At 36.1% G+C, this 13,841-nt stretch overlaps 1 protein-coding gene across 7 annotated transcripts in view; it reads left to right on the top strand.

The window, feature by feature from the left end:
* LOC125677307 (uncharacterized) overlaps positions 1-13,841 on the top strand; it is a 55,905-nt gene that overhangs the window by 28,456 nt on the left and 13,608 nt on the right. For 5 of the 7 annotated variants that reach the window (XR_008801341.1, XM_056159284.1, XM_056159281.1 and 2 more), the window contains 4 exons: positions 2,817-2,876; positions 5,151-5,200; positions 8,853-8,929; positions 10,712-12,638. Coding sequence is in view for 6 of the 7 variants with exons in the window: in XM_056159284.1 (XP_056015259.1) it covers positions 8,863-8,929; positions 10,712-12,638 (1,994 nt within the window). In the remaining variant the exon portion in view is untranslated. Of the gene's footprint in view, positions 1-2,816; positions 2,877-3,752; positions 5,201-7,095; positions 7,228-8,852; positions 8,930-10,711; positions 12,639-13,841 lie in introns of all 7 variants that reach the window. The other 2 variants (XM_056159286.1, XM_056159283.1) reach the window with 2 other exon arrangements.

Below are 13,841 nucleotides of genomic sequence, written 5' to 3'. Positions count from 1 at the left end.
AGAGTCTTGCAATGCGTTTTCTAAGTTCGTCTCTAAGCGCAGCGAGGTTCTACGAACCGTAATCCGCCATCGTTACTAAATATTCAACAACTTTCTAATCTAAACATGTCCTTCCGACGTTCTCTTAAACTTAAGGTTAAAGTTAACGGATCGTGCGCCACCTGTAATCAAGGGCAAGTAATTTGAAGTTTTATTTGCCATTTAAAACTTGATGGGATATTAAGTTATTTGTAAAACAAGATTTTGGATCACTAGTTGCAGATTCACATATTTCTATGTGTGTAGCGAGTGTGCCAGAATTGGCACTACAAAATTATTTTCGGAAGTTATCTTTTGACAAAGTAAGCATGCAGGGTTTGACACTAAGGCACGACCGACCAAGTCTACTAAATGATAGGTCCGGTTGGGTAAAATGTCGATTTACTAGTCCAACTGGTCGTGTTGAAAAAATAAACAAGAAACTGTATTTTAAACCATAAGATATCTTATTTTTAACTTTAAAAAAATAACTGTAAGGAGTTTGCGAGCAATTTTGAACCGCGTGATGACAAAATCTCTATTTTTAGTTCTAATATATAAGTCGCTGTCGAAAGTGATATTTTACGACATTTACTCTTTGTTAAAGGCATAGGGTCTAAGATATTGGTGAAATTTTGCATGTTCCAAAAAGGTGGCGAAATTTAAGATCATAACTAAAAAATCACAAAAAGTTCATCAGAATGTTTACAACACATTGGATATGATAGTAATTACAAAATAATTCCCTGTTCTCATTTGCCTAAACTGGTACCCTGTTGACTTCGCATCTCTTATCTTTGTGTATATCCACTAATCAGCGGGGTACCAGTTTAATATATTGTCCTCCAGACAAATTTTTTATAAAGGGCTAAAACGTCAAAATGACTTCAATTTCCAAGCGCTGCAGCTATAGATAACTCAAAATTAATACTACAATTTTGTTTTTTGGAGTTCTTCTTGCAAAATATTGTGATGTCATTTTTTAGATAAAAGATAGACCCTATGCCTTTAATGGGTGTAAAGTTATGTTTCGGATAAATAGATATAAACTGAATTTATTTTCATTTGAAAAAAAAACAAAAAACTAAATTAATAAATTAAATCGTAAATAGCCATTTTTCGGTGTTGACACATGTGCGGGAATGTCTCAACTTCTCGTCCTCAAGGAAGGATGTTCCGAGAGAAAAAAAGGAGTAGGTTGGAAAGAAACAAAGCAGGGCTTATGAAAAAGAAATTTTAAAAAAGCAGTTGAGGTCATTTTATTCCAACAAAAGACTAAAGAATTTCTGTGCCGAGTAGAATTTAAAGAAACAGAAAATGGGTTTGAAAATAAAAGCATCAAATTGAAGGACGAGACTAAAGATATTTTTTTTTTGAGACAATTAAGTACGTTTTAGTTTAAACTTAACGTTTGTCATTTGAATTAAGTACTTAAATATGGAGAAACTATCACGGTTTCTTTTCTCTGGAAAGTTGGTCAGGGCTAGTGGATGTAAGGTCAGGTCTAGTAAAAATCATTTGAAGTAGCCCGACTGGTCTAGTGCTCAAGAAAGTAAATGTCAAACCCTGTCATGACAACAAAAATTCGTCAAATATAATAGACAAACGATAAGTAATTCTGCAGTAAAGTAAATGTTGTGTATTATATGTTGTTTTATTGTCAATTTTAGGGTAACAAGTGGGTTTACACCAATTACCTATTCGCACTGAGTGGATTTGTCCTAAGTGGTTTCATCCCAATTTCAATTTAGATAACATAAGGTAGAAGATTGGGTTATAGTCAAGTGGTTTCGCCCTGATTTAACTGTGTAGAATTTAGTTACAACAGCTACTAATAGGTGCACATCAAATCATGGAACTTGTGAGAATTGGTGCAGTGTTTGTTGACGAGTTACCGATGTCTGACGTTCTTGTTTATTTTCAATTTTTCAAAAACTTCAAACTGTGGTCTGTAATTTCATTCAATTTTAACAGCAGTAAAAAAAAATAATTATAAGATACCTCTTGAAAGTATATATGTGTATTATGAAATGGATATCTAGAATTTTTTAATGATAATTTCCAATACAAAATGCTTTTCAAAATATGATATAAAGTCTCAAAGAGCTCACAAAATATTCAAGGACATTTGATGATGTTCACCGTTTCCACGTTGACTTTAAATGTGTTTTAATGGAAGTAGTGTGCGAAGTATAGGTACATGTTTACAAGACAAATTGCATATATACTTTTGAAACATGAATTAAACATATTTTATTGATATTGGATCTAAAATGTGATGAGGGCTTGGCTCGAGTAGGCACGTGAGTTATACACGTAATTTTCACCACATACCATGTATTTTTGCAACAACAAAAATTGGACGCAATGAAATTTTATATTTCTATAGTGTTTGTGCCGCATTTTTCAAAATCGGGTACATTCATTTATTTCATTGGATTTTTATTCAAATACTGTATTATTACATCCCTGTATTTATGAATAAGTACATGTAATTATTTAATATTCTTTGATCCTAGTAGGTAGTTTTCAAGTCATTGATTTTAATTAAATTGCTCCTCGTTAAAGAAGAGTATACACACTGATCAATGGCGCTGTTGTCATAGATATACACCCAATGCGTACTCAGTTGGGGCAAAACCACTCGGGACGAATCCACTTGTGGTGAACAGGTAATGGGGCGAATTCTCTCGGTGTGAATAGTTAATCGGGACAAAACTACTCGGATTCAATTGTAGTAAGGATAGGTCATGTATAGATCTGGGTATATCAAATATTTTCTTGTCTTCTCTTTTCAGGTCGTTGATTTATGGATGAATCATGAACTCGGATCTCCTGATGTAGTAGAGTGTGATCGGGTGAATATTTCTCAGTTTGAATTCTAGATAATTAATTGTTGAAAAGTCAATTTTTACACATCGATTACAGACATGAAGCATGCTTGTACTACACCATTTTGTTTTCGATTTGAATTGTTCTGTTCCCACATAAAGTGTTCTATTCAAACCATTCAGCGTCCTACTGTCATCTAAAACTGTACGTTCTAGGTAAACATGTACAGTAAATTGGTATCAATTTGACATATGATTTAGTGAAATTGTTGGAAAACTAAAATGATTTCAGAATTATATACTTGGTAGATTTAATCTTCAACTTTTGTCATTTATTAGTGTTTATAAATGTGATTAAAGAGTACAGGTTTTAATTTGATTTCATCCTCGTTCCTTCCACTTTAACATGTTTAAACTAGGTGATATCATTTTGAAGTAAATTGTATGTTACAGTTAGATAGAATTTTAAATAAATTTAGTCATGAATTCTCCCTTCCTTTCCTCCTCCTTTCTTTCTTATAATGTCTGTATGTGAAAGCCGGAAGAGTTGCAAATGCAAATTGAATTATAGCACTTATTTTTATCGGGTTTTCACCAGCATTTTTAAAAAGTATAAATTTGATGATATAAGCTTGTGAGTGTAAACTTTAAAACCACTCGTTCAGTGTACAGTTCACTCTTCAATTGGTTTAGTAGTACACTTCAGGGTATTTGTCAGGTGCTATCTGTGAACATTGCTCGTACAATCTAATTTTTTACCTTGCTTTTCTGTTTTAGTAATAAGACAGGTTTTTTCTTAGCTCACCTGAGCTGAATTAATGCTCAAGTGAGCTTTTCTGATCGAAATTTGTATGTTGTCATACTGTCCTCGTAAACTTTTCACATTTTCATCTTCTTCTCCAGAACCACTGAGCCAATATCAACCAAATTTGGCACAAAACATCCTTGGATGAAGGGGATTCAAGTTTATTCAAATGAAGGACAACACCCTTCTCCAAGGGGAGTAATAGCGAAATAGTGAAAATACATTAACAACTTTTAAAAATCTTCTTCTACAGAACCACAGGGGGCAATTTCAACCAAACTTGGCACAAAGCATCCTTGGGTAAAGGGGATTTAAGTTTGTTCAAATGAAGGGCTGTGCCGCCTTCTAAGGGGAAATAATCACAAAAAAATGCAAAAATAGAGTGGGTCATTTAAAAATCTTCTTTTCTAGAACCACTACATGAAAGCTTCCTGACATATTGCAGATCCAAGTTTGTTAAAACCATGACCCCCGGGGGTAGGTTGGGGCCACAATAGGGGATCAAAGTTTTACATGCGAATATAAAGGTAAAATCTTTTAAAATCTTCTCAAGAACCACTGTGCCAGGAAAGTACAAATTTACATGAAAACTTCCTTGACATAGTGCAGATTCAAATTTATTAAAATTATGGCCCCTGTGGGTAGGATAGGGCCACAATAGGGGATCAAAATTTTACATACAAATATTTCGAGAATATCTTTTAGAAATCTTCCTCTCAAGATCCTCTGTGGCAGAAAAGTACAAATTTACATGAAAGCTTCCTGACATGCAATGTAGTGCAAATTCAAGTTTGTTACAATCATGGCCCCCAGGGGTAGGAAGGGGCCACAATAGGGAAACAATATACACAAATATATAGGAAAAATGTTTAAAAATCTTCGTAAGAACCACGGGGCCAGAAAAGTTTACATTTTCATGTAAGTTTCCTGACATAGTGCAGATTCAAGTATCTTAAAATCATAGCCCCCAGGGGATAGGGTTTCACCACAATAGAGGATCCAAATTTTACATATAAATATATAGGGAAAATCTTTAAAAATCTTCTTCTGAAAAACCACTGCACCAGAAAAGTTTACATTTAAATTACATGAAATTTTCCTGACATATATATAGTGCAGATTCAAGTTTGTTAAAAGTATGCCACCCAAGGGAAGGGTGGGCCACATTAAGAGATCAAAGTTTTACATACAAATATATCGGGGAAAATCTTCTTCTCAAGAACAATTGGGCCAAAGAATTTTACATTACATGAAAGCTTCCTGACAAAGTGGAGATTCAAGATTGTAAAAATCATAGCCCCTTGGGGTACTAAGTTGGGGCCACAATAGGGAATTAAAGTTTTACATGCGAATATATAAGGAAAATCTTTAAATATAGGCCAAGGTAACTTGGGTGAGCAATGTGGCCCATGGGCCTTTTGTTTATGCTTTGAAATGTTACAAAAAACATGTTTTTGACAGGATGTGTTGTTGATGTCATTATCTGTTTGTCACAGGGGAAGTTATGAAGCACGCACAAAAGGAATTTGCATCAGCTCCCAAAAAAGTAAGTCCATTCTGTGTTGGGTGATATATATACATATAAAGGTGGATTCATTTTCCATTGTTTCATCAGACCATTTGATGAAAGGTGAAGATAACGAACAGTGATCGATCTGATGGTGACTTGTACATCAATAGTGTATATTATTTTATATTATCTCGGGTTGAGCTCTTTTTATCTATGTCTGTGAATAAAGTTATCAATACTTTCATTGTTACGTGTATCCTATATTGTATTTGGAGACGTGTGGAGTTTTATGAAATGTTTATTCTTAGGTCTAAATTAAATAAAATTGTTAATTTGCCCTTTTCCAATCCTATCTTTTTAAAACAAGGTAGGTAGGTAAAATATTTCATTTTTTTCAGCCCCCAAAAAATAATAACTTAAGAATTAGGCAATTACTTTTTCATGGATATAGGTAGGTGGGTACATGTAATAGGTAAAATATTTGATAATCATGATGATTAGGGCTGAAACGATACGCCCCGTTCATGATGCAATACATATTGCAATACTTATGCAGCGATTCAATACTTTCAATACGATACAATTTATAGAAGAAACAATAATAACATTGAAGAAAAATTTAATTACCAAGATTCACAATCATAATTTTAAAAGCAAAATGTTTCCAAACTGCCAAACAGTAAGATGCCAGTTGGATCTGTACTCTGTAGTTTGATCAGATAAAGTTCATAATTTTTTTCGTCAGGCTCAAGACTGAACGTTATTTAATTGACACTATTTTGTCCCTCATGCTGAGGTTAATAATAAGTACAAGCCCAAGCTGATGGATTTTGTATTTGTAATAAATGTATCGAACCCAAAATCGAGGCAGTGAATCGAACATTAAATCGAGCATATACATTGAACAGTATCGATTTTTCGGTGAATCGTTTCAGTCCTAATGATGATATCATTTTTGTCTGTACTGCTTTTGTACAATGTGTGTGTATATATTCAGTGATTTTTCAGAGGTCAGGATTTGGTACACACATTAATGAGTTCTTGTAGATATTCGGGAACACATCTTGTCAGTACGCAGAAGGTAAACACCAAGAGTTTGTATTGTGGACGATACTGCACTGGAAGCCAATGCAGCTGTGTTAAGACTAGAGAAATATGATCTTGGGTCGTTGTACTCGACACAAGCTTATCTGCGGTGTTCTGTACCTTCTGTAAGCAGTCCTAGGTGGGTTTTTTATTTTAAAAACAGAAGAGATTTCACAGAACAAGTGCATACTGACAAAAGTCTTGCATGATTCTGTAGTTTGGAAATGGCGAATTCGACCAATATAAGTATGAAAGTGGCATGCCTTTACAATAGATGACACGTGTTGTTCTCCAAAGTGAGATAGGGATCGAAGTGCACGCCAAGACTTTCGACACATGATGCAGCAGATATATTATTTTCTCCAACTTTAAGGTGATGTAATGGGAGTTTTGCTGTGTTATATTTTGATTGTATCTTGCTTAACGTCTCGTTCAAAAAATTTTCACTCATATGGAGACGTCTCTAAGACCGGTGAGGGGCTTCAAATTTAGGCCTTTTCTCGGCGCTTACGGCCTTGAGCAATGAGGGTTCTTTAGCATGCCACACCTGCTGTGACACGGGACATCCGTTTTTAAGGTCATCTCCGAAGACCCGTGACAGTCGCACCTGATGCCGAACGTTTGGCGATGAAACTGTCACTACCTGTTTTAACGACTTAGGTATGTGAAGGGAAAATGATCAGCTTCGTTTTGTCCTGGTTATGCTTCAACAAATTTGTGGCCATCCATGAACTAATATCTGCTATACGAGCTTGTAATCTTGAGAAGTAATCGTTCTAACCTTCCATTGGTCAATTTGAGAGTTGTCCACATAACAGTGGTATTTCTTTCTGTTTTGTTGAAAGATAGTTCACATTGGTTTGGAAAACAGGAAGTAAAATTCAGGCCTAAGAACAGACCCTAGGGGACACCAAAGAAAGAACTCGCTCAGTGGATTTGACAGAGTTAATAGATACAGGTTGATGTCGCTCTTCTAAGTAAGATTACATTTTAAGGCAGCACAGCATGGTCCAGTATTCCAACTTTGACTGAGTACCTTAGGGGCCAAGTGGGCTCCTGTATAAGAAATCATTTAAGCCCACACGAAATTTTAGTAGCCCACACAGTCATATGAAATTGAAAAAAAACACATGATTTTTTACCAAGAAAAAAGAAACATCAGGTCACATTGCAATTCATTTAAAAATTTCAGTTTCCATTTCCGTAATTCTTTCAAATACCTCTCTCCCTCTCATCCCTGCTCACATTTTGTCAACCTAGCGAAAATGTCAGAGTTCATTGACTTATATATAATGATCTTCACGGCGTTTGACTTTGACACAGGCTTCTTCAGGCTTTTTATGCGATTTCGAAAGTTCTCAGCCTTACAATGCTGTCAAGTTTATAACCCGGGCAACCTGTCATAACGACTGGACCTTTCGTGTTTTGTTCACACTGTTCATGTCATCTCCTTTTCGCCGTCACCGAGAAATCTTCCTTTCTTTCCACTTTGGTAAAAACATGCGCTTTCTTTTCATTTGAAGTAACCCTTGCATTGTTCAGCTCCTTCTGGTTTACGATTTGGAAGGTTCGATACCTCAGGAATGTCTTGTGCAAATGGCAGAACCTCAACCGGAAACCAAATTTCAATTATATTAAGATTCAGATCGGTTGGAAAGAAAAATGCTGATATTAGGCGACGAGAACAGAAATTTTGGATGCCCACAAGCAAAATATGGTCGCCAATACGAGTGGGCGAGCAGTAATTTAGAACCCTGCAGCACCTGTTAATCCATATTTAAAGCTGTATCGAGTCTATCAAGTAAGATGTGATGGTCATGAATGACATCAAATGCAGCAGACAGATCCAGATGCATGAGGACAACAGATGACCCGTTATCTAATGTCTGTTTAATGCCGTGACCCGTTATCTAATGTCTGTTTAATGGCGTGACCCGTTATCTAATGTCTGTTTAATTAATGCCGTGACTTAATTAAAGCAAGGCAATCTCTGTAGAATGCTGCTTTTTTGTATGCTGACTGCATTGTGTCACAGAGACAATTCAAATCAAGATGGTCGTCCAATCTATTAACTACCACCTTTAGAGATGAATGGTAGATTGCTGACAGGTGTGGAATTTTGAAAGGAAGATCCCAGGGGTAGGGGTTTTTGGCTCCAGGGTGGGGCTAGAATTATTTCAGTGATTATTGTTTTTTATCATTTGATAGACCTCTTTAAGTATAAAACTTAAAGACATATTTAGGAAAAGCAGATTCTGAAAAGGATGTACCAAAATTGTGAATTTTGCAACTTCTGTGGTTTGACCCCAGGACAGGTCCAAATTAGTCATATCGTGTTCATAACTTACATTATGTTATATTGTGGTCAAGTCTTTCATCAGTAGAGGCACTTTGGGGGCATACAAGTTTTTTAAGAACACATACTGTTGCTGAATATTATAATTTAGCTGATATATGCATATTCCGAACAGATTTCATAGCCCTTAGGATTAGTGATACTTTGGACGAATACTCAGGTGACTGATAAGGTCTGTGAGCCTTTTGTTTCTTTTCAGACTGTATATCCAGAATGCTTACTTTCACTTTCATTTCTTGTTTTCAGACCTACCAAAATGATAGCCACACTCCGGATATACTTCCCATTGATTTTTGGACTTTTCAATGCTTTTTCTTGGAAAGGTAAAGTTTTAAAAGCAATAATCATTCTCCAACTATCATAACCTTAACACCATCATAGTTATAATGACAGAGAGGCATCTCAATGTTTACTGTCTGGTTTCTTATTATTAAGGTTTTAAAAAAAATACAAACAGAGAGATTAGGGGTTAGAGACATTTGCCAATAGAAAAGTTGGTCTTGAAGACCATTGGCTGAAGTTGGTCCTTTATCATTTTAATATTTTGACCCATGATTGTTGAAATATCTAGATGTATTTTGTAAAATTCTTGTCTTTTCACCCACAGTTGTATATGTAATCAGTATTTGTAACCATTATTGATATTTTAGTATCCCCTAACAATTCATTGCGAGAGGGGATTTATATATACATGTAGTAATGAGATTGTGTGTGGGTAATGAGCATGACTTCACCTTTGCCATATTGAATTTATCACATTTAGGTACACTGTATCATGAATCATGATACCTAAATGTGATAAATTCCTGGTATGTACATTTTGGTATAATAGGTGTGATTTAGTTTGTGGTAACATTGTTAACAATAAAAACATCACCAAAATTGTTAATGAAATTACATTTATTTTATGTTTGTGGCAAGCTGTATCAATAAGAAAATTATATGGCAGCCATTTTGAATTTTGGCATACCTTTTGCACAAGATTTTACAAAAATACATTTACAAGTATGCATTACACTTTTTCAGTTTGTTCCTAGTTTATAAAATTGTACAATGATATATGGAATAACTGTAGAATTGTTTAGTCTTAATTCAGAAGATGCTAAGCATCTTCAAAATTTTTAGTTAAAATCAAAGAACATGCTGAGTTATATATACTTTCATCAATGATTGACTGAGCTTACTCATTAGACAGTCTTAAGAGAATTCATTTTGTGATTGGGAGTTCATGAATCCAATCCCTCTGACACATAAGACGTAAGGATAGATAGTGATTGCTCCTTTTCCAAACCCTAGTTCTTTCTCTCTTGATAAAAAGGCTATATGTGTGAAGTACTATATACAGGGCCATTTTCGTCCTTTAACACTGTCGCTTGCTGACGGTTATGCCCGGTTTTAAATTTGCCCAGACAATGAAAGTTTTTTTTTTTTTAAAGAGAGATAAGAGAGAAAGCTGTTTCACCCACTCTTGAGTTTGCCCACGGACAAGGGCGAAAGTAGAACAGGAACGAATAATTCTTAGTATACAGTATCTAATCAATTAAGCAGAAAAATGTGGCTTGTTGCTCAGTGTTGCACACACAAACTTCCACACTCAGTTAGGAGTTAAATATGTGACCTGTGGAGTGTCTACAAGCTCAGTGTTACACACACAAACTACCACACTCAGTTAGGTTAAAGATGTGGCTTGTTGTTTGTCTACAAGCTCAGTGTTACACACACAAACTACCACACTCAGTTAGGTTAAAGATGTGGAATGTGGAGTGTCTACAAGCTCAGTGTTACACACACACAATACCGCACTACCACACTCACTTAGAGGTTAAAGATGTATAGGTCTTTCAAGTAATTATGGTCATAAAAAGGAAGATTCAGAACGTTTGTTGCTGCAGACATTGGCACATATAAAAACTCTCACTGCTGTGGCTTTATGCACAAAGCAATATATAGGTTTTGATTTGTTTTACTTCACCTACAGCTGGTGATGTCTCATATTGAATGTAAGTGAAATATTTTCGAAGGGATGTATAAAAAAAATGGTTGACAATGGCGCTCTATCATGTTGTAAATACAGACTGTTAAACATTTTTAATATTTTTTTGAAGGTATATATGCTTCATCATTCCTGCACAAAGACGGATCTGAGCAGACAAACAAAGAGACAACAGATGATGATCCCAAGGCATCAAGAGATGAGAAACAAGTAGATGTTTCTTCAGATAATGATAATGCAGCCACATTGATAGCAGAACATGGTGACATCCAGAGACTCATACACCCAGAAGGCAATAATGTTACAGGTGTGGATGATGAGAGAGACAGTGGGTATGTTGAGGATGAGGAACTAGATTTCTGTTTTGTGGATCTATCTGACAGCGAGGATGATTTAGATTTGGTCTTAGAGGATTCAGATTGCTATGTTCGATTTAATGTGGAGTCACAAACTGAGACGGAGGATTCGTACAGACGAACCGGCAGACGACACCTGGACAGTTTTGTAGTCATTGAATCGGAGAATGGGGAGATAATGATTTCTCATGAGAAGCACATCCAGTCAGGGTCTTCAATGTATCCTGAGAGACAAGCAGATAGATTAAGCCTAAAGCAGCCTATCCACACAAACATGATGAACAGTGTCGACCAGGAGAGAAAGAGAAAGGTGTTTTGTGATTTTGAATCAAACAGTTTCGATAGCTATTTGAATTCTGGTTATCTTGACTCAAGTCTTCAGTCTTCAGAGTTTCAGAAAGACTTTGATTCTCACAATCCATTGCATGTTTCTGAGCAAGTTGTATGCTGGGAAGATGGAATTAACACTAGAAATGTGGATACAGAATTGGTCAATGTAAATCGTACTGTTGAAAATATTACTGAAAATTTTAATGCAAACTTACAGGAAGAAAAATTGAAGGTTTCAAGTGAAAAGAGAAAAGGCAACATTAACTTTGCAGAGAAAATGTCTGACTTTGTGGAAAATGAACATGAGCCATTGCTAGGTGTTATGCTCTGTGCTTTGTTTCTGAATCTATGTGTAATAGCTGCAGTCTTTACACAATCTGGATTTGAACTTGTCAAATATGCAGAAAGTACCAACAAACAAAAGAAAAAAGCAAATAAAAAACATAAGATGTTACAAACATCCAGACGAGAAAAACGAAAGAAGAAACAAATTCTGCGAGATATAATTAATTGGCAGATTAGTCTTAGAAGAAACACGACAGTTATGTATGATTACCATAGTATTACTTCAAATTGTGGACGTATCTATCCCTCAACTTCACCTGGACCGACAGCTCTACAGCAAATAGCCAATGAGACGGGCATCGACGAAGTGGGCGAGGGTGTCGTTCAGAATTCACGTGCGGAGGTAAATCCACAAAATCAAACACGGATGAATGGATTCTCTGAACTGAATCGTGCAACGGATCCTAGAAATGGAAATTTACCAGGTAGATATGAAGGTAGAAATCTAGAGGCCAGTAGATTTTATTCCAATCCAGTGATGGGGGCCGAAAGACCAACAGACTGTAATCCCTTGTCTACATCCATGCCTGCACAACTCCATAGCGACAACATCCAGACTTCCAATGGTGCCATTATAAAGACCCTGCCAGTGATAGCAGAAGGGGAGAATACACAGTCTCTCCCCAAGGACAACACATCTGTCCAAGCAACAGAAGAGAAAGTATCCCATGTAGCAGCCTTGGAGAGGAGGAACACAGATACTAGCCCCTTCTCTCTGGCCCCAGAATTAGACGGCACGTCACTGACATCGACAGAGACCCTCAGCGACCTCTTCAGCAGCCTTTCACTGTCGTCTGTAGAGGAAGACGAGACCTTCCGTTACGAGTGGATCAGACTGAAGACGTTCTCTGAATGGCCACTGACCTCCCTTTTCTCCACCGTGCTTGCCCGGGATGGTTGGGTGTCCCTGGGGGAGGGTGATAGAGCCCGGTGTTACAGCTGTCACATTGTACGCGATGGATGGAGAAGTGGAGATAACCCTGTACATTACCACGACCAGAACTGCAGGTACTGTATCATTGCATCATCATCAAATCATTCACTGACAGGTATTGTATCATTGCATCATCATCAAATCATTCACTGACGGGTACTATGTCATTGCATCATCATCAAATCATTCACTGACAGGTACTATATCATTGCATCATCATCAAATCATTCACTGACAGGTATTGTATCATTGCATCATCATCAAATCGTTCACTGACAGGTACTATATCATTGCATCATCATCAAATCATTCACTAACAGTTACTGTGTCATTGCATCATCATCAAATCGTTCCTTCTGTACACACTACAATTAAAAGTCAGTCTGGAGTTTTATTCAATGCCCATTTTCATGAAATTGATAGTTGTTTCTTAGGGCTGGGACGATTCAGGCTTAGCTCGATTCGGTTCGGTTTCGATTCAGAACAGCACGGTTCGGTTATTTTCGATTCGGTTCATGTTAGGTCCAATTTATCTAATGACACCACAAAAATTAACAATTTTAATGAGTAGCATATTTGATGTGATTTTATTCAAGTTATATAAATATATGTCGTCATTTGTAAACATCATATCTATTCATAATGACATTTTATAACTTTGATAGAAAAAAGAAAACACTGACAGTCTTTCAAAATTTGTTATATCAATGTGCTACATAAGTTTTGGATTATTAAACAAATCTATAGTGAATCTAAAATGTATATGATATTGCTTTCATTGATATGCAAAAATTCAATAATTCTATCAATTGAGAGTCTTTGAAAATCTCTCCTTTATTGATTTACTTCTCTCATATTAACTGTCAAATCTGTTTCATTACCTACGATGTTGATTTCATTCCACCACTGACAGAAATGCTATGTCATGTAAAGATAAACTGCAATGATCTTACGGACCATATTCTGTTGGTATATGAGTGGTGAAAATGCTAACTCTCAACACAGTAGTGATTTAAATCTCTGTTGCATAAAAATCCACGTTTTCAACATCACTCGGACGCCATATTTGTTGTTTTGGTGTAAGTAAAATCTAAACCGAACCGAAATCCGGAATTTGTAATCGGTGCATCGAATCGAATGGTATGAATCGCGGTGCACCGAAATTTTCGGTGCACCGCACAGCCCTATTGTTTCTGGTACAGCTTGTAATGGGCCTATTTTGTACTGTACTGGTACAGCTTGTGACGGGTGTATTATGTACTGTACTGGTACAGCTT

The sequence above is a fragment of the Ostrea edulis genome, chromosome 3, assembly GCF_947568905.1.
Source record: "Ostrea edulis chromosome 3, xbOstEdul1.1, whole genome shotgun sequence".
Classification (NCBI taxonomy): domain Eukaryota; kingdom Metazoa; phylum Mollusca; class Bivalvia; order Ostreida; family Ostreidae; genus Ostrea; species Ostrea edulis.
Note: the sequence above shows the minus strand (reverse complement) of the source record. Positions and strands in the feature narration are given on the sequence as shown.